Source organism: Cryptotermes secundus, unplaced genomic scaffold, assembly GCF_002891405.2.
Source record: "Cryptotermes secundus unplaced genomic scaffold, Csec_1.0 scaffold188, whole genome shotgun sequence".
NCBI lineage: Eukaryota > Metazoa > Arthropoda > Insecta > Blattodea > Kalotermitidae > Cryptotermes > Cryptotermes secundus.
In genome coordinates, this window is record NW_019738872.1 from 204,563 (window position 1) to 227,375 (window position 22,813).

Below are 22,813 nucleotides of genomic sequence, written 5' to 3' on the forward strand. Positions count from 1 at the left end.
TGCTGTCACTCGGGTAAGATTGTCATCACTCCTGTGTACTATCTAGGATCGTAGAGATGAAAGTATTCGGAAGTTGGCACGATTGTGTGTTTTTTTTTTTTATGGCCTACAACTTACTCTCCCTCGTTAAGGCAAATATACAAGCTGATGGTGAACGAGAACAGAATTCTGAACAGAATAATTGGTTTAACAGGAATGAAGTGACAGAAGGTCGAAGAAAATAGCGTTATGAAGGTTTCCTTAATTTTCACCAGATAATACTGATGTAGCGTGGTTAGCCCAGTCGGTGTAACGACGAATTACAGACTGAAGGGCTGTGACTCGATTCTTGGTAAAGGCAAAAGATTTTCTTCTACTCCACAGCGTGTAGACCGGCTTTGGGGCCCACACAGCCTCCTGTCCAATGGGCAATGGAGACTCCTTCCCATGAGGTAAAGCGACCGGGGCATGAAACTAACCGCTTCCATCCATCTCCTGCCGATGTCAAGAATGGTGGAGCTAGATTTGAACTCCCCCATACGTCTTCATGGCGTGGTGTTTAACTAATTAAGCACAGGTACGACTTTACCAGGGACACTCGGTAGACTAGTTGATTGAGGCACTATGCTATAAGAAGTGTCGCGGATTCGATTCCCGTTGTAGTCAATGGATTTTCAATTGACCTAATCCTTCCAGCCGCACACTGGCCCTGGGGTCGACTCAGCCTCTAATATAAATGAGTACCAGGAATCTTCCTGGGGGTAAAGGGCTATTGGCGCGTGAGGCTGCCAGCCTCACCCCCATCTATGAGCTGTCTAGAAAATGTGGGAACCTCGACGTCTCACAACCCTATGGGCCTCCACGGCCTGTTACAGGGATAGCTTTACTTATCCTCACCGCCATCTGTGCGCCGATTGTCTAGAAAATGTGGGAACCTCGACGTCTCACAACCCTATGGGCCTCCACGGCCTGTTACAGGGATAGCTTTACCTTACCTTTACAATTCTACCATTACCTATTACAAAGGAAATTGATCATGGGAGAAAACAGGAAAAATTATGAATAACACAGAACATTTCTCTGTTTATTTATACAAGGAATAATTTCTTTAAGAGATGTTATAATTTAGAATCTTCGGCTATATCTACAAGTGTAAAACTGACATCCTTTTGTTGTTATGCCTCTGAGGATGGCTTCAATGGGCCCAAACGTATTAGGCTATACATGTAATTTGATATATTCTATTAAATTTGTTACATTGTTCATTGTTTAGCAGTCGCATTAATGTATATTTCCGATGAGGAGTTTCCCACTATTTACCGCCATAGCACTTCCTGCACTGCTGTCAAGCAGCTAAACTGTGCTGGATACGGATCGCGTTTCCTTAGCAAATACTGGATACGACTGCCTAGCAACGAAACGGGACCTCACCTTGTGTGGGTGTGGAGGAAGTGGCCAGGACAGAAGCTCGTTAGCTTCCAAGCCATCTGGGCCACGAGAGGAGTACATGTGACAGGCGAGACTGAACGAGTCGGACAACAACTTCCTGTGTCAAACTTGAATGAATTATTCTGTGATTTGCTGTTACGAGTGGTAGAAATGTCAGCTTGTATAGGGGCCAGTAACTGAGGTCCAGAAATTCATGCAATAAAACTGCGGACGTCGGTATAAACTATACAAGAAATTCTGGGACCTTACTAGTCGACTGCCTTCCTCTGATGACACGGGCCGCAGAGAAAACGAAAAGATTGGTAGGGACACACAAACAGAGAGCAAAGCGATATCCTAACAAAAATTATGGGTGGGATTGACAGTCAGTAAAGTAATCTCATAAGTCTAAACAATTAGGGGGAACACACAGATGGAGACAAACAGACAGCAAGGTGGTCTCATAAGCATCATTTTTTTTTTTCAAAATAAGGAAAGTAGGCTAGAAAGTAAGATTTGAGGTTTTCACGGCGGTGACTATGAAGAATGCCGTCTTCTGGGATGTGGCGTCATATAGAGCTTGTGTGAACCGAAGTTTCGGAGGAACGTCGGTTCACACAAAATCTACACGGCGTCACATCCTAGAAGACGGCATTCTTCATAGTCTGGAAAGCTATAAAATTGCTTAAAATAACAGCAAGTTAAATTGACTTGGGCAGACCAGACTATTCAAGAATGAGAAACCACTTGACACGCTACGACGTTCACCATGTGTCGCGCTGCGTGCCACAGAATGGATGGCAGCGCGTTCCTCATCATAAAGCAGACATGCGATGGGATTGTGTAGGGCAGCAAGAAGTTCTCGCAGGATGAACAAACTCGTACCGTCTCGAGTGTCAAGTGACAGCGGCCAATCCGAAGCCATCTGATTATGAATAAGAACAAAAGCAGGACAGGATGTTTCTACAGGCAGACGTTTCTAAGAGTCTGTTTGTCTTAACAAGAAACGATCACTGATCAGAGCTCATTCAGATGTTAACTAGTCATGTTAAGCAGCTTCCTTGGCATCTTCATCTGGCAGGTCCAAATCGCCATGGATCCAGCAAAGACAATCAGTTGACAGCCTTGATTTCAAAAGGTGGAATGCTTGGATCATATCCAGTGGTGTGACATGTGGCCAAGGAGATCGTGCTAGTTGACGCCGGCGAATGAGATGTGGCATAGAGCCTGACCATGGCATCAGGAGAAAATCATGTCGTCCTATACAAATGCACAAGTGGAACCTGGAATAGGCAACCCGTCATTACTTTCAGCCGCGTAGTCCGGATGTGCTGAAGACGTTTCAGTAAAATAACAGCGATGGGTGAGGTAACAAGTTGAGCATCGCAGGAGTCGGAAACCATAGGTGGAGGGTTACCTGTGATTCAATCCTGGAATATCTTACGTCACAGAAGATATACCAGGATTGAATAATAGGGTCTGGAAGAGGTGTACCTCTCTCACGCTGCAACAGGAGTTGGAAAAGGAGCTCTGCTGTTTAACCAGGAGAAAATATGAAATGCAGTTTGGTATCCGACGTCTGAGTTTCCATCGTTGGAGAGTTTTTGGCATACATGGTATCCCATGCTTTCTTCAAACAGAAGAAGACTGCGACAATGTGCTGTAGCATGAATTTTGGATATGGTATTCTACGTTCACCCGCCGATTACAGTGGTAGCACGGTCTAGGGCATGAACTGTCTTCGATCGCTCGAAAGTTGGGATCGTGGGTTCGAATCCTTCTGTGTGTAGGCTGCGGCCTTGCGACGGCTAATCTCCAGTCCAAGGAGTCCTACCGACTGTATAAAAAAGTTATGAAACTGAAGAAGAGGCCACGGCCCAACAAAGTGCTGTAGAGCCATTGATGGATGAATGAATGAATTCTACTTTCACCACGTGTGGACCAATGGCTTCGGAACCTGCAGTGAACATCAACTAGCTGGTTTATAATCCGGCATCCGGACACGCTTGCAGTTTACGATAAGCTCATGGACACGCGATACCTGAGCGTGGAATGTGAGACAGCATTTCCTTGTGGATGCCGGCGGGATCTGAGGATATGCTGCAGAAAATTCTTCCATTGGAAATGGATCTCCGTGTCGAGAAGAGCGAAGTTTGTGTGAAACCTTTCTGCCTTATCTTCAAGATCCTGGAGGAAATGGAAGCTGAGGAGAAAGAGAGGAGGAGCGATTTGCTGGTGTCTTCCTGATACGTAATGATGACGCCGCCAAGAGAGATGCCACGTACTATAGTGTGATGAACAGTGTTTGAGTCAAGACTAGGACGGAATTCTGGCCGTCTTATATTTACGACTTCCATTATAAAAAATGTCGTTTCATTTTTAAACGTCAATTGTTCCCACGAAATGAAGTATAAAAGTGTACAAAGGAAATGTATGTAAATGTCCATTAGCTTTCAGATCACATTGGGATATGAAGTCGTGCAAACCGTGACGGAGATTTGTGGCCGGTGGGACTGTGGAGCTCAGTAAGCTCACTAGTCTGGGTGTACGAAGTGCAAAATAGGGGGACATGCAGTCCCATGGTCTAGTAGGTCAGTGACGTGTATGGGTGTTATTGGGACTCGAGCAGTTCTCACTTATACGATGGGGTACTCAAAAGAAACCGAACTAATTTTTTTGTGGGCAGAGCTTTTGTAGTACCTCGTTTTGCCGCTATGAGCGCATACAGCTAACATTGCTGAGTCGATAAGCCGACTACCGTTGCTTCAGAAGGTAAGGACTAGTTTCGGCAGAGTTTATAGTGACAACTGTTTTGTGTGGTCGTCGTTCTTGCAATGGCCCGAACACATGAAAATGTTGAAAAAATTCGTGAAATCATCAAGGAAGATCGACGACGGACCATTGAAGAAATTGTGGAGCTGTCGGGAGTGACTTGGAGCTCACTTCAGCGAATTTTCACAGAAGATTTGGGAATGAAAAGGGTGGCTGCGAAATTCGTGCCACGACTGCTGACTGCTGAACAAAAACAAGGTCGCGTGGAAGCATGCTGTGCTTTGAAAGAAGAGTCCCGAAATGATCAAAACTTTTTTTCAGCGTTTTGCTGGTGTTNGAGGAAAAGAGGTCTGGCTATTCACGCTGCAAATGTAAGGTGTGAGAAAAATTGTGGCCCTACAGGGACCTTGGTCTCAGGTTGACTGTCGTTCGAACGCATGCGGGGAGGAGCTTCAGCAGTAGGTCCATCAGTGCCAGATTACGCAAGTCCTCGGAAGAAGTTATGGGCGGATATCAGATTTTGAAATCCAAAACATAAAATTGTGACAATCCTGGCTTGGGGGAGTGGGATTCGGTTTATTTGAACAAAAAGGACAAATGTGCCATTTTCCTTTCCCCCTTTGAGGGAGAGGATTGCTAGACTCTTGTGAAGGTGGAGGTTAATCGGGATGTGAGGTCCTCTGTGACGATGGAAGTACCGGGAAAACAAAAGAAGCCCAATACCGAGGCCCCCGCTGTCTGCTTCATGAACTCTTTTGTAAAATAGTCTTACGATCTTGTACCGCAAATACGACCAGATTTCGGACCAAATGAAATGCAGTGACAATGGAACGGCAGATGCTTACCTCGCGAAGAGGGCAGAGGAGACATACCTGCTATAGCAATGCGACCAGCAGTGACACTCTCCTGCGTCCTGCCTGTCAGTCGGTGCAAGGTTCGACACTGGTAGCTGCTCCTACTGTCCTGTGCATCAGCATTCATCACGTGAAGTTCCCCCGTCGGAAGCATAACGTGCTTCGAGTCTGTGACACAAAAAGATTGGCGTCTCACTTTATATAACTGATAACAAACCCTTCAAAGCTTAGTGAGTGGCGCAACGGCCGCGCAGTGTAAGGCATGAACTGGCTTCTGAAGCTAGAATCCCACTCGAGGAATGGATGTCTGTATGCGTTTATTCTCTGTTTGTGTTGTTCTGTGTGTAGGTAGCGGGCTTGAGATGGACCAAGGTCCAACAGAAGGACCGTGTAAGCGCTGCTGCGGTCACGTGACGTCCGCTGAGCCACTGCCACAGCGGATATGTTTACAGAGCCCTTTCCTAGTTATGACTGTCTCATCTGGCTTCACAATTCCAGCTCTCAGCAGACATGTGACAATACTATAGTACAGTGTAACAATTTCCGCGAATCATCATCATATATACCTGATGATTTCCTCTGTAGACAAAACTTGACGTTGAATTTACACAAAAGCATGGATTACGCGGTGATTCGACCAAAGACTTGTGAAGTTGCATCTAAGAATATATTGTGTGTGTGTTAATGTAAAAGTCCGAATTTTTAGTTATACAGGATTTACGCGTCGAACGTAAGTTTTACATAACAGTGTTGGTAAACGCCCGAAAAATCGCCTGTTCGCTTCTTAAAAGTTTGGATTACAAGAGTGAGTCACTACATTTGTATCCTTCTCTATATTGTGCCTATATAATTTTGTAAAAAAAGTAAAGGTATCCCTGTAACAGGCCGTGGAGGCCCATAGGGTTCTGATATGTTGAGGTTCCCACATTTTCTAGACAATCGGCTCACAGATGGCGGCAAGGTTGTCAACCTTAGGCCCTTTACCACCAAGAATATTCCAAAAAGATTCCTGGTACTCATTTCTATCAGAGGCTGAGACGACCCCAGAGCCATAGTGCGGTCGGAAGGATTAGGTAAATTGAAAAAAATCACTTCATCGGGATTCGATCCTGCGACCTTCCGGCTTGTAGCATAGTGCCTCAACCAACTACGCTACCGTGTGCCCCCTTGTAAAATGTGTAGAACATATAAATATTGCTTGAGAAAGTAAAGTAAATGAACATGGACAGTTGACATTAAGCAAACGTAGTGCCGAACAATTCCTATTGTGGCATAAAGGGAGACTGCTGTAATTGTGAAAATTAAATTAACTTTATTAGTTGATCAGAATAGTCCTCTAGTATTCATTGCAAGTAAATCATCCTTATGAACTCTGTTACTGAGGTAAATGTCTGTTTTGCACACAAATATTGGTAATACTAATTCACCAGTTTATGTGAAATTTTGTATGAATAACATTGTACTCTGTTAATTTAAACTCTTCGTCAACAGTAAAAAAACATATTTTCTTACTTTAGCCGCCTTTTCGTTTTCGGGCTTTTGTCAACACTGTTTTTTAAAAATTACGTTCGACGCGAAAATTCTACGTTTTACCCAAATTCTGGCTTTGTTCAAATGCCTATATATCATGTAATTAAAATATAATTGAAACTTTCTCTAATGATTGCTTTACTAGCGATATTCAAAATCTTGCAATCTGAGTTTACAAAACAGTTTAAGCCCTCATTCGCAAGTCAATAAATAGTCTTCAGTTGTGATTTAGCGATTTCAGAAAATAATTACTAGTAATCCTTGGCCGTAGTAATGTGAATCAAGTACTTTTTTTCTATTAAAGTAAATGAATAAAATGTAATGCAGTCTTTAAGGATAAAAGGAACTGAGCGCCATTGTTATTGGCAAATTTTTGGCGGCCACACGGAGGGTCGCGGTTCCCGCATTGGGAAACGCTGCAACAGACGACAAACGAGAAGCCAAGAGTGCAGTACGAAACGTCAACCGTAAATGTTGCGAGTTCTGAGGACAATTGAAACAAAGCTTATTCGAGCAGTTAACGTGGATAAATGTTAGCAATGAGTCGCGTAACAGCGAGAGGGCAGCACTGCATTGTGTTCACTCCGTTCGTACGGAAAACAGGAGGGTCGCAGTTACACAGCGGTCGAAAAAAATATGTCCTCATTTCATATCAATACCAGATTTATTGAACACACTAAATTAAAGCAATTCAAAGCATTTTCCCGCCAAAGAGCAACGGGGCAGGTTGCACTTGCAGTAATGCGCACGGCTTGTGCTAACATTTGAAGTTCAGCCAAATAATTCGGCCTCACTGCGCAGCAATTGCAATGATGTCCATCACACAAACCGAACCATTAATGCTGTTAAGAAAGTAATCGCTGTTTACAGTGAGGATCATTCCAAACACGCCGAAAGGACTGACTCATATTTCGGAGGTGCTTGGTTTGAATCTCGACCAGGTTAACGGATATCCCGAATGCGAGTTTTTGTGGTTTTCCTCAATCTCTCATGCAAATTCGTGCATTGTAAATCTATTAGGCAACGATCGATTCATTCCAAATCCGACGTTGCAGGCCTCTAGTGCTGTTAAATAATCGACGAAAAAGAAATCAAACTTCAGGACTGAAGAATCCTGAAAATGGAGGCACCGGGCTGCTCAGAAACGTTGGTACTCATTCAGCAGCACGGCAACGGGAAAAAAGTCTTGAATGGCTCAGGACTAATTCTGATTCTAATCAACTCTACGGGCAATGGTAAAGTAAAGCCATCGTCCTGTAACAGGCCGTGGAGGCCCACAGGGTTGTGAGACGTCTAGGCTCCCATTTTCTAGATAATCGGCTCACAGATGGCGGTGAGTTTGTCAGTTTTACGCGCTGGCCGCCCTTTACCCCCAGGTATATTCCTGGTACTCATTTCTGGTAGTGACTGAATCGACCCCAGGGCCACAGTGAGGCTGGTAGGACTGGGTCAATTGAAAAATCCAGTGACCTCAACGAGAATCGAATCCAAGACCTGCCGGACTGTAGGATAGTGCCTCAACCCCTTCGTAATTCAGAATGGCCATACAGCTATTCAAGAAATTATCCGCCTTTTGTAAAGCCCGAAGGTTAATTTCCACATAAAAAAGATCCCGACATACAGGTCTGCCCAAAACCAGTCTACAATCATCATCATCATCATCATCATCATCATCATCATCATCATCATCAGTAATCTGTCAGACGACAGGTCCACAGTCTCTTCCAAAACAATTCCTCCACTTAATGCGATCTAGAGCTTCTCCTTCAAATGACAGTATCCTCTTCTGTCCCCAAGGTCATCCAGCATCTTCTTACGTCTTCTTCCTCGTCTTCTTGTCACTTCTATCCGCCCCTTTATCTTTCCTTCAATAACTTCTTTTAGAAGGCAGTTTCTGCGTAAAACATGACCAATTAGCCTTCCGTTTTCTTATTTCGTGTAGGATATTCCTCTGCTCACTGGCTCTAATTAACACTTCTTCATTTCTCATATAATCGGTCCAACTGATCTCCATCCTTCTCCAACACCACATTTCGAAACTTTCCAGATGTTTCTGATCTACTGACTGCCTTAAAGCCTCTTCTTCATATTATACTTCCATTTACTCCTAGTTTTGCCAAGTGGTTTCTTTCTTTCAGTTTTCATACCAAAATTTTGTAAATACACTAACCTCGTTATAACGGACTAATGCTGTGCATTTGCTCCGATGTCCACTATAACCGAGTGAAGGGATATTCACTAAAGTACACCATAGGATATACAGCCAATAGACGCAATACACATAGAAACATACCATGTGACTACGTAAAGGGTATTTTTATTGGGGCTCTTATTTATTATAAATATTTTTCTTAGTGTCTCGACTTCTCTAAGAATTCCGAAATTCACACTGTCACATTTTGTACGTTATATGCGAAATCCGTTATCTCTGGGTCCTTATAACAAAGGTTTACTGTATTTATCTTTTCGCATTTTGTTCCACGAATGAACCGTAACTCTAATTACGTCGGACAAAGAATTAGCATTGACGTTTGTACCCCTACCAGACCTGTCAATAAAATCGAATCTTACACGATGCGAGATTCTTGCAGCGGTGAAAATAGAGACTAAATTCTTATGGCTTACAGCACCGTGTAGTCTGGTATGTGGTTACCAACATTTCGGAGGAACCTGCTACCCCATCTTCGAAATAGAAGTATTGCAGATATGTTCTTCCGAAATGCAGACATAGCAGACTGCGCTGCGTCATAACAAAGAAAATACGAGTCTCAGCATTAAATTCGTTTACGCACGCGGTAGCGCAGTTGGTTGAGGCACTATGCCACAAGCCGGAAGGCCACGAGTTCGATTCCCGATGAGGTTATTGTATTTTTCAGTTGACTAATCCTTCCAGCCGCACTATGGCCCTGCCGTTGACTCAGCCTCTAACAGAAATGAGTACAGGAATCTTCCTGGGGGATAAAGGGATGCCGGAGCGTAAGGCTGACCTCACCACCATCTGTGAGCCGATTGTCTAGAGAATGTGGGAGCCTCGACATTACAGGCCTTCACGGCCTGTTACAGGGATAACTTTACCTTTTTACATGTTAATAAGACTACTTATGCAAATATCAGCGAAAACCCCTTTTCACTTGTTTTTCTTAGAAAGAAACATAATGAAATTACGTAAATTGCCTGTTTACTGTGACAGTATTACAGGAGCCTCCATTTCCGCTGAGTATACTGTGGTAATGTTCAGGACCGCGGCGCCCTGTAGGGCTTGCTGGTTGCTCCCACGGAACGAAACGGAACTCGACGTAATTTGCAACTAACTTCAGTTTTCATGGTTTAACCGATTAGTGTACTGAAGTTGTTTCAACATTTTGGCCTGGACTACAGGGTTACACTGAGGAAAATGGTTGCAATCTACGCAGAAATATTGGAACAGCTTCGACATGGGAAGCGAATAAATACCCAAAGCCGAATTACACCGAGAAAAGGAAAATGTTTAGAGAAAGTGCTGACACAGTTCTGCTTGGAGCTTCAAGGCCACTGACGGAGAGCAGCGTAAAACAGCGCGGGAAAGGTTCCCTGAAAAGCAAAGTTCTATCTAACGCAGCAGTATAAGATACATTCCATGAATAACATCGAATATGTTACATCATTCCCTCATCAGACATTCAAGTGATAACCGGAGTTGTGAGATGGTGTTCTATAGAGTAAAGGTTCCTACGAACTGCAGTAGCTGGTAGGAAAACCGCCGTTTTGATATATTACACCACCTCTTAAATACAAAATGGATTGGCAGGGGGAGGCGGCCTGGGACACAAAGCGTCGCGTCTGTACGGGCCGGCACTCGCTGTTAATTGATTTTCCGCGCCCTGATCCCAAGTACCTTGTACCCTACAGCCTCATGTGCCTGTCAACGGGTGCAGCATTCCACTGGCCTTGTTACCAACTGTATGGAGCAGAGGCCTCACTCAGCTGGCCAAGAAGGGAATATCAGTTGCGTTAGCATGGTAAGAAGAGTACGATCCTGTGAATTCAGTTCTCATAGGCCCATCCTACTTTAGCCTACTGTCCTTTTTCCGGAAAAAATAAAAGTGCGCCTATGAGGTCAACTTGCAGAGAGAGAGAGAGAGGGGGGGGAGAGTGTGGGTGAGTGAGTGAGTGAGTGTGTGTGTGTGTTTGTGTGTGTGTGTAACTCCTCTAATAACTTCCGAACTCCTGGACCGATCTTTATGAAACTTGGTATGCATAACATGTTATCTCAAGCCATCCCAACGCCATAGTTCATTAATCCTCCCCATCAGTAATACCAACACTGAAGACTCTTAACTTATGGACGTAATATACTAATAATACTTTCATGCCAGATGCAATCGTCACGAAACTCGGTATGTATATCACGCCGAGGGCATCTCAGCGGCATATTTAATAAGACAGTCCCAGCACTGAAGTCTCTCAAATTGCTGAGATAAAGAAAAACCTTAATATAACTTGAATGCCTAAATTGGTCATCATGAAAACTGGTATGTACGTATATGATACCTCCTGACGACATCTCAACGGTGAACATCATAAATCCCTACCATCAGTAACACCAACACTGCAGCATCTCAATTTTATTGTTTTACTAGTTTCATTACGAATACGTACTAAAATTCTTTTTTTTTTCCTTGTCTTATCAGATATTCAAATCGTAGTATCAGGAGAGTAGACGAACTTCTTGTCTCCTGGCCTTCTACGCCTGCGTTATCCTAGTGGACCCTACTTCCCAGGGTTTCAGACGGAAGATGGGAGTGTATATTTTTATTTTCTGGTACTTTATTCAATGCCACAATCCGTAATTCAGGCTGTACAGTGTGAAATGACAGGCCGGTGGAGAAAAATGAACTGGAAATATGCTGGGTGGGGGGGCGTGGTCTTATTTAAGGCATCGTCCCGGAATTTACTGGTAGAACTGAGTACAACCATGTAGAATCTGAGCGTACTAGATGCCCATGCTGAGATTCGAACCGCTCATCTCACGGATATAGGTCAGATGCGTTACGGCTTGAGCAACTCTGGTCGGTGATCGCATCCTGCTTGCTCTGTTCACCATAGTAACGTTTAATGAAAACGACAAAATTATGAAAATTAGTATTTAATTTTCTTCATCCTAATGTCAGTCTGCCGGTCACGGTGGCCGAGCGGTCTAAGGCATGTACTATCTTCGCTCGCTCTAATGCCGGGATCGTGGGTTCGAATCCCATAAAAGACATGGATGTTTCGTGTGTGTATGCGTTTATTTCGTGTTTGTGTTGTCATTTGTTTATGTAGAGGCCTTGCCACAAGCTGATCACCCCCTCAAGGAGTCCTACCGACTATAAAAATGATCAATGAAACTGAGAAATCTGCCCTACGCTCAGAAGTGGGAGCGAGAGGTAAAGAAGATGTCGGGCTACTTCCTCTTCCTGTCCTCTCTCTGTCTGTCTCGCTTAAGCCCTACATTCCTCTCAGCGCTCCGGGTTCAGACATGAACAGCTCCCACACATTAAATTACAGTTCTGCGTATTTTCATATCTATGTTTTCGAACCCGACTGTAGCATCCTGTTGCGCTGTAGCATACAGACAGCCCTTGTAGCCACGGTTACACATCCATAAAAACATAACCGCCAACCAATGAAGCATCGTGCGCTACTCCGCATTGTTCTGGCGTAAACCCCGTCATCCATTTTATCTGCTGCCTTCGAAGATACAGCGAGGAAGGGCATAAACTGATTAATTAGTTAATTAAATGTTAGGCGTCACGTGATTAATGTCGCCAAAAAAAAAAAGGGCGAATTTGACAGGTAAAAGGCACTAGGATTAATAACTCGAGCAGTTCACACATACTTTATTCTTTAGGGTTGATGGTTAAACTCAGATAATAGTGTTCTGTTGCATTGTGGCATCATTCTTAGATTGTAAGTATAACCTCTATAATGCAACAATAACCTTGTATAAAAACACTAAAAATATATTTAATACACTAGAAGTGTTTGTTTCTTTTTCCCTTTGGCGCTACAGCCTCAATTTGGGACTTGGCCTACCTCCATGAAACTCTTCGTTAAATACTTTAAAATGTCATTAAAATTATACATTCATTCCTTGTTGCAACATGTTTCGGCCACACTTGGAACTTCATCAGGTAACATTTCTTGTTATTGGGGAGAACACTGCACTGTACACTTTGTTTTCTGTGCTCTTAGGAACATCGTTGTTTCTGTTATTAGTTTCTTTCGTAAAATACTTCCATTGTATCTCTTCTTGCGGCTATTTCAGTGTATAAAAATCAGATAACAGTGGAACGTGTAAGGGGTTTGTGCCTGACCTATAAGACGAGTTTTGGATTGGAAGATTGTATTTGTTGCACCTTATGTATATTCACAACTAGGGGCTACAAGCAATACAGCGCTATCGCTGATTTACACAATTTACAATTCACAGTTAAACACGCACTAGGGTTCTCAGTCTTCATCGGTCGTATCCTGGCAACAGATTTATACCTCAAATCTTACACAGATTTCTATCAGTCTCACTATAACTTGAAACCACACATGAAGTCTTCTTTTCAAAGCCTAAATCCTTTCTCGAGTCAATTCAATTCCTCTGCTACTAAGCTCATATCCCGGAAGGCTGGCGTCTCTAAACTCGACTCTTCACTTTCTGCTACTGTGGTATACTGACGAATATTTTTTTTTTAACCACTTTGCACCGACCAAGCAGAAAACAAGTCTCTACCGTTAAGGAGGCATGTTTACTGATCAGTCGCCTAGCAATGGACGTCCTACTGCTGCGGTCGTTGGCTATCGCAGGAATCTGCTTACGGAGTCGTTGCCTAGCAATGGGTATATAAGTCACAATAGGGCAGAATTGATGTCTGAAGAATGCGCCAGTCGAAATGTTGCACTGTACATTTATGTTCAATTAAGTTACTTAGAAACACAACGTTTTAATAATATGCGATGAAACGAAAACCACGTACTATTGGTTTTTCATGTTCCAAAGTCATGTGTTTAATGTATTTATTACATAAGTCATTTCTGTTAACACTTTAAATAATAACATTCAATCTCTTTCTTTCATTAGTGTCTAATTTAGAAGTGTGTAGTTTAATTTAAACTGCGAAAGAATTATTTTTATGTAGAAATGGTGTGCCCACATCAGGCACGTTTACATAGCGTGAAAGTGGAAACCAAGAATAGGTTCAGTTCCTGGATGGCTTCTCCATCCTCCGTAGCTTAGTTTCAAGACTCTGGATCCACTACGCCACAATAGGCTACATACCACTCTACCGACTGGAACACTTAAAGAAGCATAGGCGTGCTTTAAGACAATTCCCACTGGCAAACTGAGGTTACACGTCTTCAAGTATTTCAAACTCGAGGGTGGAACGGCTTTCTTCGAAGATCCCGTAAATTAATCGCCGGTCGCTACTGTCAAAGGCTCGGACTCTTTTAACGCCTCCAACATCCAAAAATTTTTATTCAAAATAACGCACGCCCATTATACAGTACAAGACAATCAATAAGGCGTTATAATACCTCATAAAAGGTGAAGCTATCCCTGTAACAGACCGTGGAGGTCCATAGGTTTGTGAGACGTCGAGACTTCCACATTTTTCTAGACAGTCGGTTTACAGATGACGGTGAAGTAATCAGCCTCACGCGCCGGCCGCCCTTTCCGCCCCAGGGCGATTCCTGATACTCACTTCTGTGAGAGGACGAGTCAACCCAGCGCCATAGTGCGGCTGGAAGGATTAGGTCAACTGAAAATTCTAATGACCCCACCGGGAATCGAATCCGCGATTCTCCGGCTTGTAGCATTGTGCCCCAACCAACTACGCTACCGCGTGCACCCCATAATACCTTAGATTCAGGTTTAATTACGTCAAAAAGATACTTTCGAAACAGGGTAAATTAATAATAAATAAACATAAATAAATATCTAATACTAAAATTAAATTATTAATATGGTCAGATGGAAGTGCCTGGATAGGACAACAACAGTATAGTTAAATGAACGTCGAGCATCATATCAATTTTACGTTTCTGAATGGCAGACAGAAAAATAGAAAATGCTGAAAGTGGCAAGCATTCCCCGAAAACAAGACCCAATTCTGAGCTCCTATGAAATCGGTAACTGACCACCCGGTCCCAGAAAATGAGGTACATTTCTTGACTCTCTGAGAAAATACTAGATTCTGAATAAGAAATCTGGGCCGTTATAAGGTACATCTGCGTAAAAAGAAAAAAAAAACAGACTTTCTCTACTGTTGCGTACTATTAATAAACCCCAGTTTCACGACTGCCTCCCCTTACTTCTGTTTAACGCTGATTATACGACTTTTGATGATGTTTAGCATCTAGCTACCCAGCTTCATCACTGTGAGATTTGTTCAGGCTCTATCTTCAACAAGGCCATTGACGTGTGAATCTCACGGAGCCTTCATGTGGCAATTTAACTAATGAGCAATGCGAAAGCAGCTGCCATGAGATCCAATAAAAATGAAGAGATTCAGTACCTGAATAGGAACTCATTAAAACTAATGCCTCATCATTCGCTTGCAGATTCGTCAGCGGCATCATTAAGCTTTAAATTTCTTTAGAATGTGCTGCAGATACTTTCATTAAAGACACAGAATTTATTCAATTTTAATTGTCTCTATCATTTACTATTCTGAGTCACACTGAAACAGACGAATACGTGTAATACGTGTATTGCACTATGTATTTACTGTAATTCTTACCACGCAATCAAAAACAGCTTCTGCTTTATTTCAAGACAGCTTTCGGCCTTACTCGCCATCATCAGGTGCATAATGTGTGTCTAAAGAGTATGTTATTCTTTCCTTTTGGGCTATTAAAAATTTCTAGATGTTTCGTTGAGGTTACGTTAAGCCATGCCTTTGTGTACTACCCCAAATCTGCATCAAACACCTCACTCATCTTATCAACGCTTCCCTCCGTGTCGGATTCTTTCCCGACCAATGGAATGTTTCGTTGAGGTTACGTTAAGCCATGCCTTTGTGTACTACCCCAAATCTGCATCAAACACCTCACTCATCTTATCAACGCTTCCCTCCGTGTCGGATTCTTTCCCGACCAATGGAATGTTTCGTTGAGGTTACGTTAAGCCATGCCTTTGTGTACTACCCCAAATCTGCATCAAACACCTCACTCATCTTATCAACGCTTCCCTCCGTGTCGGATTCTTTCCCGACCAATGGAAAGTTGCGCAAATAATCCTAATTCCTAAACCTGGTAAACCCCCTCACCTCCCTACCTCCTATCGCCCAATAAGTCTTCTCCCCATTTTGTCCAAAGTCTTTGAGAAACTTCTCTCCCATCGACTACTCTCTATAGTCGAATCCCTTCACATTCTACCCGATCAACAATTTGGATTTCGCCAAAGACACTCTACCATCCACCAAGCCCACAGAATAGTAAACAAAATTCATGAAGCACTAGAAACTAAACAGTATTGCTCGGCAGCTTTCCTCGACATAACACAAGCTTTCGATAAGGTCTGGCATACCGGCCTTTTGTGCAAACTGCGGCGGTTTCTCCCCCTCAATTACTTCCTACTCCTCAAATCCTACTTATCTAACAGACACTTCCGTGTCAAAGCAGACAACAATTATTCTGACCTTTTTCAGATTCATGCAGGTGTCCCCCAAGGAAGCGTCCTCGGCCCCCTCCTTTACCTCCTCTACACCTCTGACATCCCAACCTCTATCAATACCACTATCGCAACCTTTGCCGATGACACAGCATTACTTGCAACCGACTCAAACCCAGACACCGCCTCCTTTAACCTTCAAACCAATCTCAATTCTATTCAAAACTGGCTCTCTATCTGGCGCCGGAAAGCCAATGAATCCAAGTCCGTTCATGTCACCTTCTCTAATCATAGACTCCCCTGTCCTCCAATATACATTAATAACAAACCTCTTCCCCAAGCATCAAACGTTAAATACCTCGGACTCCACCTAGACAATCACCTCACATGGATCAATCACATCTTCACCAAGAGGAAGCACCTGGGACTCTTACTTTCCAAACTGAACTGGCTACTAGGACGTAGATCCACTCTCAACCTCAGCAACAAGCTACTCATCTACAAGATTATCCTGAAACCAGTCTGGACTTATGGTATGCAGCTATGGGGTTCTGCCTCCAGCTCTAACATAGCAATACTGGAGCGCTTCCAATCAAAGGTTCTCCACCTGATAACCGATGCCCCATGGTATGTTTCCAACGCTATAATCAGCCGTGACCTTCAGATTCCAACAGTAAAAGATGAAATTAGTCGTCTCAGCACCAGATATAACGCCCGTCTCAGCAAACACCCCAACCTCCTTGCATCCCGCCTCACGAGGCCGCCATCAATTCGCAGACTGAAGAAACACAAACCCTTCGACCTGCCTAACAGATTCCAGTATACGTAGCTCTAAATCTATTATGTAAATCGTAGCTAATTCTTCCCATTCGCCAATTTGGTCTCCGACCAATAGCCCATGGATCATCGCTAATGAGCGTATATCCGCAAGCCACCTCAACTGCTATATCATTATGCTGAATGTATACTACAGATTGCATAATAAAATTGGGAGTCTTTAAAAATAAAACGCCTTTGTGTCTAACCACGTGTTTGGTTTACCTGCAATGTGCACCAGGGTATATCAGTGTTTTTCATACGGTTGTTATTACATGTTATTTTTGTTTTTCTAGTATTACATTAGTGGTGTTACTCACGTTTGTTGAATATGTTGCTTTCATTCTTCCCGCTGTTCTGTCTGCTCAGCTTCAATCTGCGTGCTTCCCGTGTCCTTTGCCTCTGTCTATCTGCATGATGTTCTGCGTACGTGGTGCCACCTGGTACACGTTTACTGTAGTACTTTGAATATTGCGTTGTGTGTGCCTAGTTTCGTATCATTCGTCTGGAAGTTACTGTTGCTGGTGTCCTGTATGTGGTGTTCCAGTGTGTTTAAGTGTTTTTCTTTCCTATGTGTACTTATGACCATGTTAGGTGGGTCCCTGTCACCATGACATTGCGCTTCCTCAGGTTGCGGATGGAGGAAACGCCCTCCAGTTTTTGAGGGAAGCTGCGAGTATATTGAAAAAGCAGTCGCGGACAATCTACAAGGGGTGGCCCTCCAGCTTGGATGTTGGGCGTGGGGCTAACAACTCCTCACGGTAAAAAATGATTATGTTACGAAAATGAACACAAGCCTTGGACCTGGATCGCCACTCGTTTTCAACTTAGCTTTAGAATGTGCCGTTAGGAAGGTCCAGGGAAACCAGGTGGGACTGAAATTAAACGGGTCACATCAGCTGTTGACCTAAGCCGATGATGTGAATCTTCTGGGTGATAATGTAGATACCATAAAGAAAAACACACAAACTTTAATTGACGCAAGTAAAGAGGGTGGTCTAGAAGTAAACGCAGAGAAAATTATGAGTAAATATATGTTGCTGTCTCGTCACCAAAATGCAGGGCAAAATCATGACATAAAGATAGGAAACAGATGTTTCGAAAATGTGGCACAGTTCAGATATTTGGGGACAACGATAACAAATAAAAACCTGATTCATGAGGAAATTAAGAGAATATTGAACTCGGGTAATGCTTGTTACCATTCAGTCCAGAACCTTTTGTCTTCTCGTCTGCTGTCCAAAAACAAAAATTAGAAAATACAAAACTACAACTTTGCCTGTGGTTCTGTATGGGTGTGAAACTTGGTCTCTGACATTAAGGGAGGTCCGTAGACTGAGGGTGTTTGAGAACAGGGTGCTGAGGAGAATATTTGGACCGAAAAGAGATGAAGTGACAGGAGGTTGAAGAAAACTGCATAATGAGGAGCTTCATAACTTGTACTCTTCTCCAAGTATAATTAGAATGATCAAGTCAAGGAGGATGAGGTGGGCAGGTCATGTAGCACGAATGGGGGAAACGAGGAATGCGTATAGGATATTGGTGGGAAAGCCAGAAGGAAAGAGACCACAGGGAAGACCAAGGTGTAGGTGGGTGGACAATATTAGAATGGATCTTAAGAGAGATAGGATGGGATGATATGGTTTGGATAGATCTGGCTCAGGATAGGACCAGTGGAGGGCTGTTGTGAACACGGTGATGAACCTTCGGGTTCCATAAAATGCTGGGAAATTCTTGAGTAGCTGCTGAATTGGCGGCTCCTCCAGAAGGGCTCAGCTCCATGAGTAAGTAAGTAAGTAAGTAAATATGTGTCAATTGGAACTATTATGGTTCCGTGTTTGTGTTCTGTGTTTAGTATGTGAAGTGGGTATGCTAAATTGCTATTATTATTTCCAATTGCTTGTGTATGTTGTTTGTATGTGGTGTGGGGTGCTCGGCCTGTTTGTTCCGCGTTTTGAAGGCTGTTCTTATTTCTGTGTCTTTAAACAGTTTTGTCATTGTCCTTGTTTTTCTCCACTGTATGTGAAAGTTGGCCATATTTCTTCCTGGTGTTGTGGGTCGATGTCTGTATTTTGTCTTTGTGGGGCTTGATGTTTTTTAATGTTGTTTTCATTCTAACTGAATGCACTCCGTCGCCTTATGTAAGTACAGTTTCGTTATCACTCTGTACTTATTTGTTTATTTATGTAATTATAATGGTTTATTTAGATAATTCCTTTGCAACAGTTATACCGTGTTGCCATACGTAAGTGCAGTTTCCTTTACTGTGTTTATTATATAGCATGTAGACCCGGTGCTGGATACAAACGCAACAGAGGAACATGTCACGTCCGCGGTGACGTCGCGCAACACCAGGAGGGCTGCAGGAAGAGATGTTTTCTGTGCAGTCCGTTCCGAAGTGTTATAAACAGGACAAGTGTAGAGTTTAGTTTTGAGACGGTCGAGGGCCTGTAAGGGATGAACATGGAAGGTGAGGAATTTAAGGCGTTGGAAGCCGTTACCAGACAACGACTGATGAAGACCCAGCAGACTGAGAATACTTATTACGTGGTGTAGAGAACTGCAGAGTATGTGAATTAACGATAGTGCTATATTTAGTTGCAGTTACGATCTGTAAGTGTTCAATAAATCCAGTTAACAATCGAAAAGCAGTCTATAGTCACTCATACACGTAACGATATTTATTGTTTATTTAATGTCGTTGACAGTAACTCCGACTACACTTAGCTTCGATTTAATGATTGGTGAACAATGGATTGACAAATGTGTAGTAGGAAGCGGTCTGGTGCTATCCCGACATTTGCCTTCAGGAACTGAGAAAATCACGAAAGATGTCAGTTACGATAGTCAGTTTCTCTGCCGAGATTCGAAAGGGCATTACCGCCGCCGAACAGCTCGTCCGCAACGTAGCCTAACAATCACGCACCTCCACGCAGGTATCAGTACTTCGAGCCGTGTACAACACTGAACTTAACTTGGCAGAGACAGCGAGATATTTTGAAGTCATATCGATACGTCAGGCACTCAGCCATATCTGAAGTGTTCAGTCATATGACACAGTAAAACTGTTGGAAATCTTACACATTACACAGGTCTGGAAAACTCTTAAGAGCCATGAAGTCAGAGAAATAAGGGACAAGCGGGCCAACACATCCCACCATAAAGCAAACACGTGACTTTGGGTGAGGAATACACATACATTTTTACGGCAAAACATACAAAGAAGACATCTCTTGGAAGAATCATGTTTAGATTACGGATAATATTAAAACAGGTCCAGTGGCGGGCCCTTGCGAATACGATAATGAACCTTTTGTTTACATAAAAATCGTGGAATGTTTTGACTCACTGAGCGACTCCTAGCTTCTCAAGGACTCTGTTTCATGGAACTCGTGTTTTTTGTACACAAGATTGACGCAGAAACTTGCAAATTCAGTCAAATTTCCTCCTTTGGGCTGTCTTATAACTGGATTGTGGGTTATGAGATGAGACGATCAATCATCATCTTCATGCCTGAAATTCCGTCACGTTTTAAAATGCAGTCCCATCTCCTGCAAGATTAAACTCTGCCGTGCACATGCCAGAAAGCGTACGCGTATCTGCTAAAGGATCGTTAAATACACGGGACAGGAACAAAAGAATTAATTTTTACAACTGAATGCCATTAGGCCTGTGAGACTTCGTGACGTGCGCAGCAGAGCTCTGCTCTCTTTTGCTCCCTGATTCTTAAATATATTACATCTTATTCTTCAAGATTAATTAATTACCTCACAGCGCTTTACGCTTTACCGACATGAAATAACACAAACATATTGCAGCGATGATACGAGCCCTTGCACAGGATATCATCTGTGCGCCCTCTTAAAGAGAACAGTTTACTCTACGTACCACCTACTTCAGCATTAAAAAAACTCCGCAACTTATTCACATAGGTTCATTACTGGCCTGAATAACATTAACTAGTTGGTCTTTGTAGTGGAGATGTAGTGTTTTCTGTGAAGTAGGAAATACCGTATTTACGCATGTATAGGCCGCGTGCGTGTATAGGCCGCAGCACAATTTTCAGACAGAAATTATAGAAAAAATAATTTTCTTGGAATATTATTTCAGGAGTGTTACACCCTGTATTACTAATTATGAATATATATTTTTTTAAATGAAGTGTGATTTAGAATATTTCGAATATAAGCCGCACCCCAGTTTTCCTCTTGAATTTTTGGCAAAAAATGTGCGGCCTATACATGCGTAAATACGGTAAGTAGTAAATGTTATTTAGGATAACTTCGGGTTCGGTTTTCTATTTGCACGCCAAGTTAAAACACTGCAAGAAACAGACACTAAAGTGTTCTTATTTATCGCAGCGTTTAGGTTCTAAGATATACCTGACACCACGTGGATATTCTACTACTTCCGGCCTTTGCGGCACATTGGTTACTGTATGTGTTAACCGGCTGCCAAGAAACAAGCTAGCAGTGCACGTTAGCTACTTACACTACTGAGCCTCCCGGGCAAATGCTTATAACATGAGGAATAAAATTCACGCGTTAAGGTGGGGTCGAATACTTCCACCATAGCGCGGCGAGTTTTAGGAGGCGACTGCCTTGGGGTACAACCGGGTCACTCTGTTCCGGAGGGGGATATAAATACGGGGACCTGGCCCTCCAGGTTGGGGAAGTCTGAAATCTGAGATAGTAAAATGTGGCTATGAGTCCCGCGGGACTCGGAACCTGAGAATGATTGCGCTGGCAAGGATCAGCAGCAACTGTAAACCACAGACCCATCCTCTCGTCGCAGAGAATGTTACATAAGAACTATAACCTCAACTGTTTAGTTGGAAAATATAATTATTGGTCGTGAGTTTCAAGGTGCGTGTCGCCAAGACGAACTGATTGGTTGTAAACCGCCAGTCGTAAACTAATTGACTTACGTACATTACCGTCCGTGTCTGCCTTTTCCTCTGACACAGAGTTCATGCTGCTAGCCAAACAATGTAATGCAAAAGCTCCTACCTGAACCCTTGTTTTGTTGCTTGGTAACCATTCAACACAAAAAGCGACCCCAAATCGGCTCCAGGCGGTAATCTCTCCATGGAAAGAAAAATTCGTAAAATGTTCACAGTAAACAAGCAGTTCTCTTGCTCCAGCACCGCTGACTTGAAATAGACCTTGAAGAGAAAAGGACGCTTTTCATATAAGTAAATGGAACGTTAAGATTCATTGCCCTGTCAACAACAGCTCAATACTGAAACACGTCCTGAGCCAAACAAATCACGTTCACACTTACAACCATATTTCCTAAATGTAAGATTTGAGGCTTTCACGGCGGTGACTATGAAGAAAGCAGTCTTCTGGGATTTGGCACCGTGTATATGTGGTGTTAACCGACGTTTCGGAGGAACGTATCGCCCCCATCTTCAGGGTTGAAGAAGTATAGGTAAATCTGCAAGCGACAACACCGTGAGACACGGTCAAGCAGACTAAAGAACATACCGTTGAGCAGAGAGGGAAGGGGATGAACTGCAAGTAAACAAGTGAAAGCAGTGGTGTGGGAGGGGTGGGGGAAGGGAGCCGGGACAAGCGTGATTTTGTGTAGGGGAGAGTGTAGCAAGGTTAAGTGGCTGGGCTTTAACTGTGAGCTGAGAGTGGGGGGTTGTTATGTTGGTTGGTCATGGCCTTGTGGCTTCCTGGATCTGGCGTCATATCCCGGTGGGTGGTTTTTAAGAGAACAGATAAGGGGTTTCCAAGACTTGCTGAGACGAAACCCATCCTCTCTGTTCATATTCCCTGGATGCAGTTCGATCTCAATGGCT

General features: G+C 43.2%; 1 protein-coding gene across 2 annotated transcripts in view; it reads right to left on the bottom strand.

Annotated features, from left to right (window-relative positions):
• LOC111871092 (Down syndrome cell adhesion molecule-like protein Dscam2) overlaps window positions 1-22,813 on the bottom strand; it is a 244,320-nt gene that overhangs the window by 135,943 nt on the left and 85,564 nt on the right. For both annotated transcript variants that reach the window (XM_023863883.2, XM_033754105.1), the window contains exon 4: window positions 5,052-5,201. In XM_023863883.2, coding sequence (XP_023719651.1) covers window positions 5,052-5,201 — 150 coding nt within the window. The remainder of the gene's footprint in view (window positions 1-5,051; window positions 5,202-22,813) is intronic.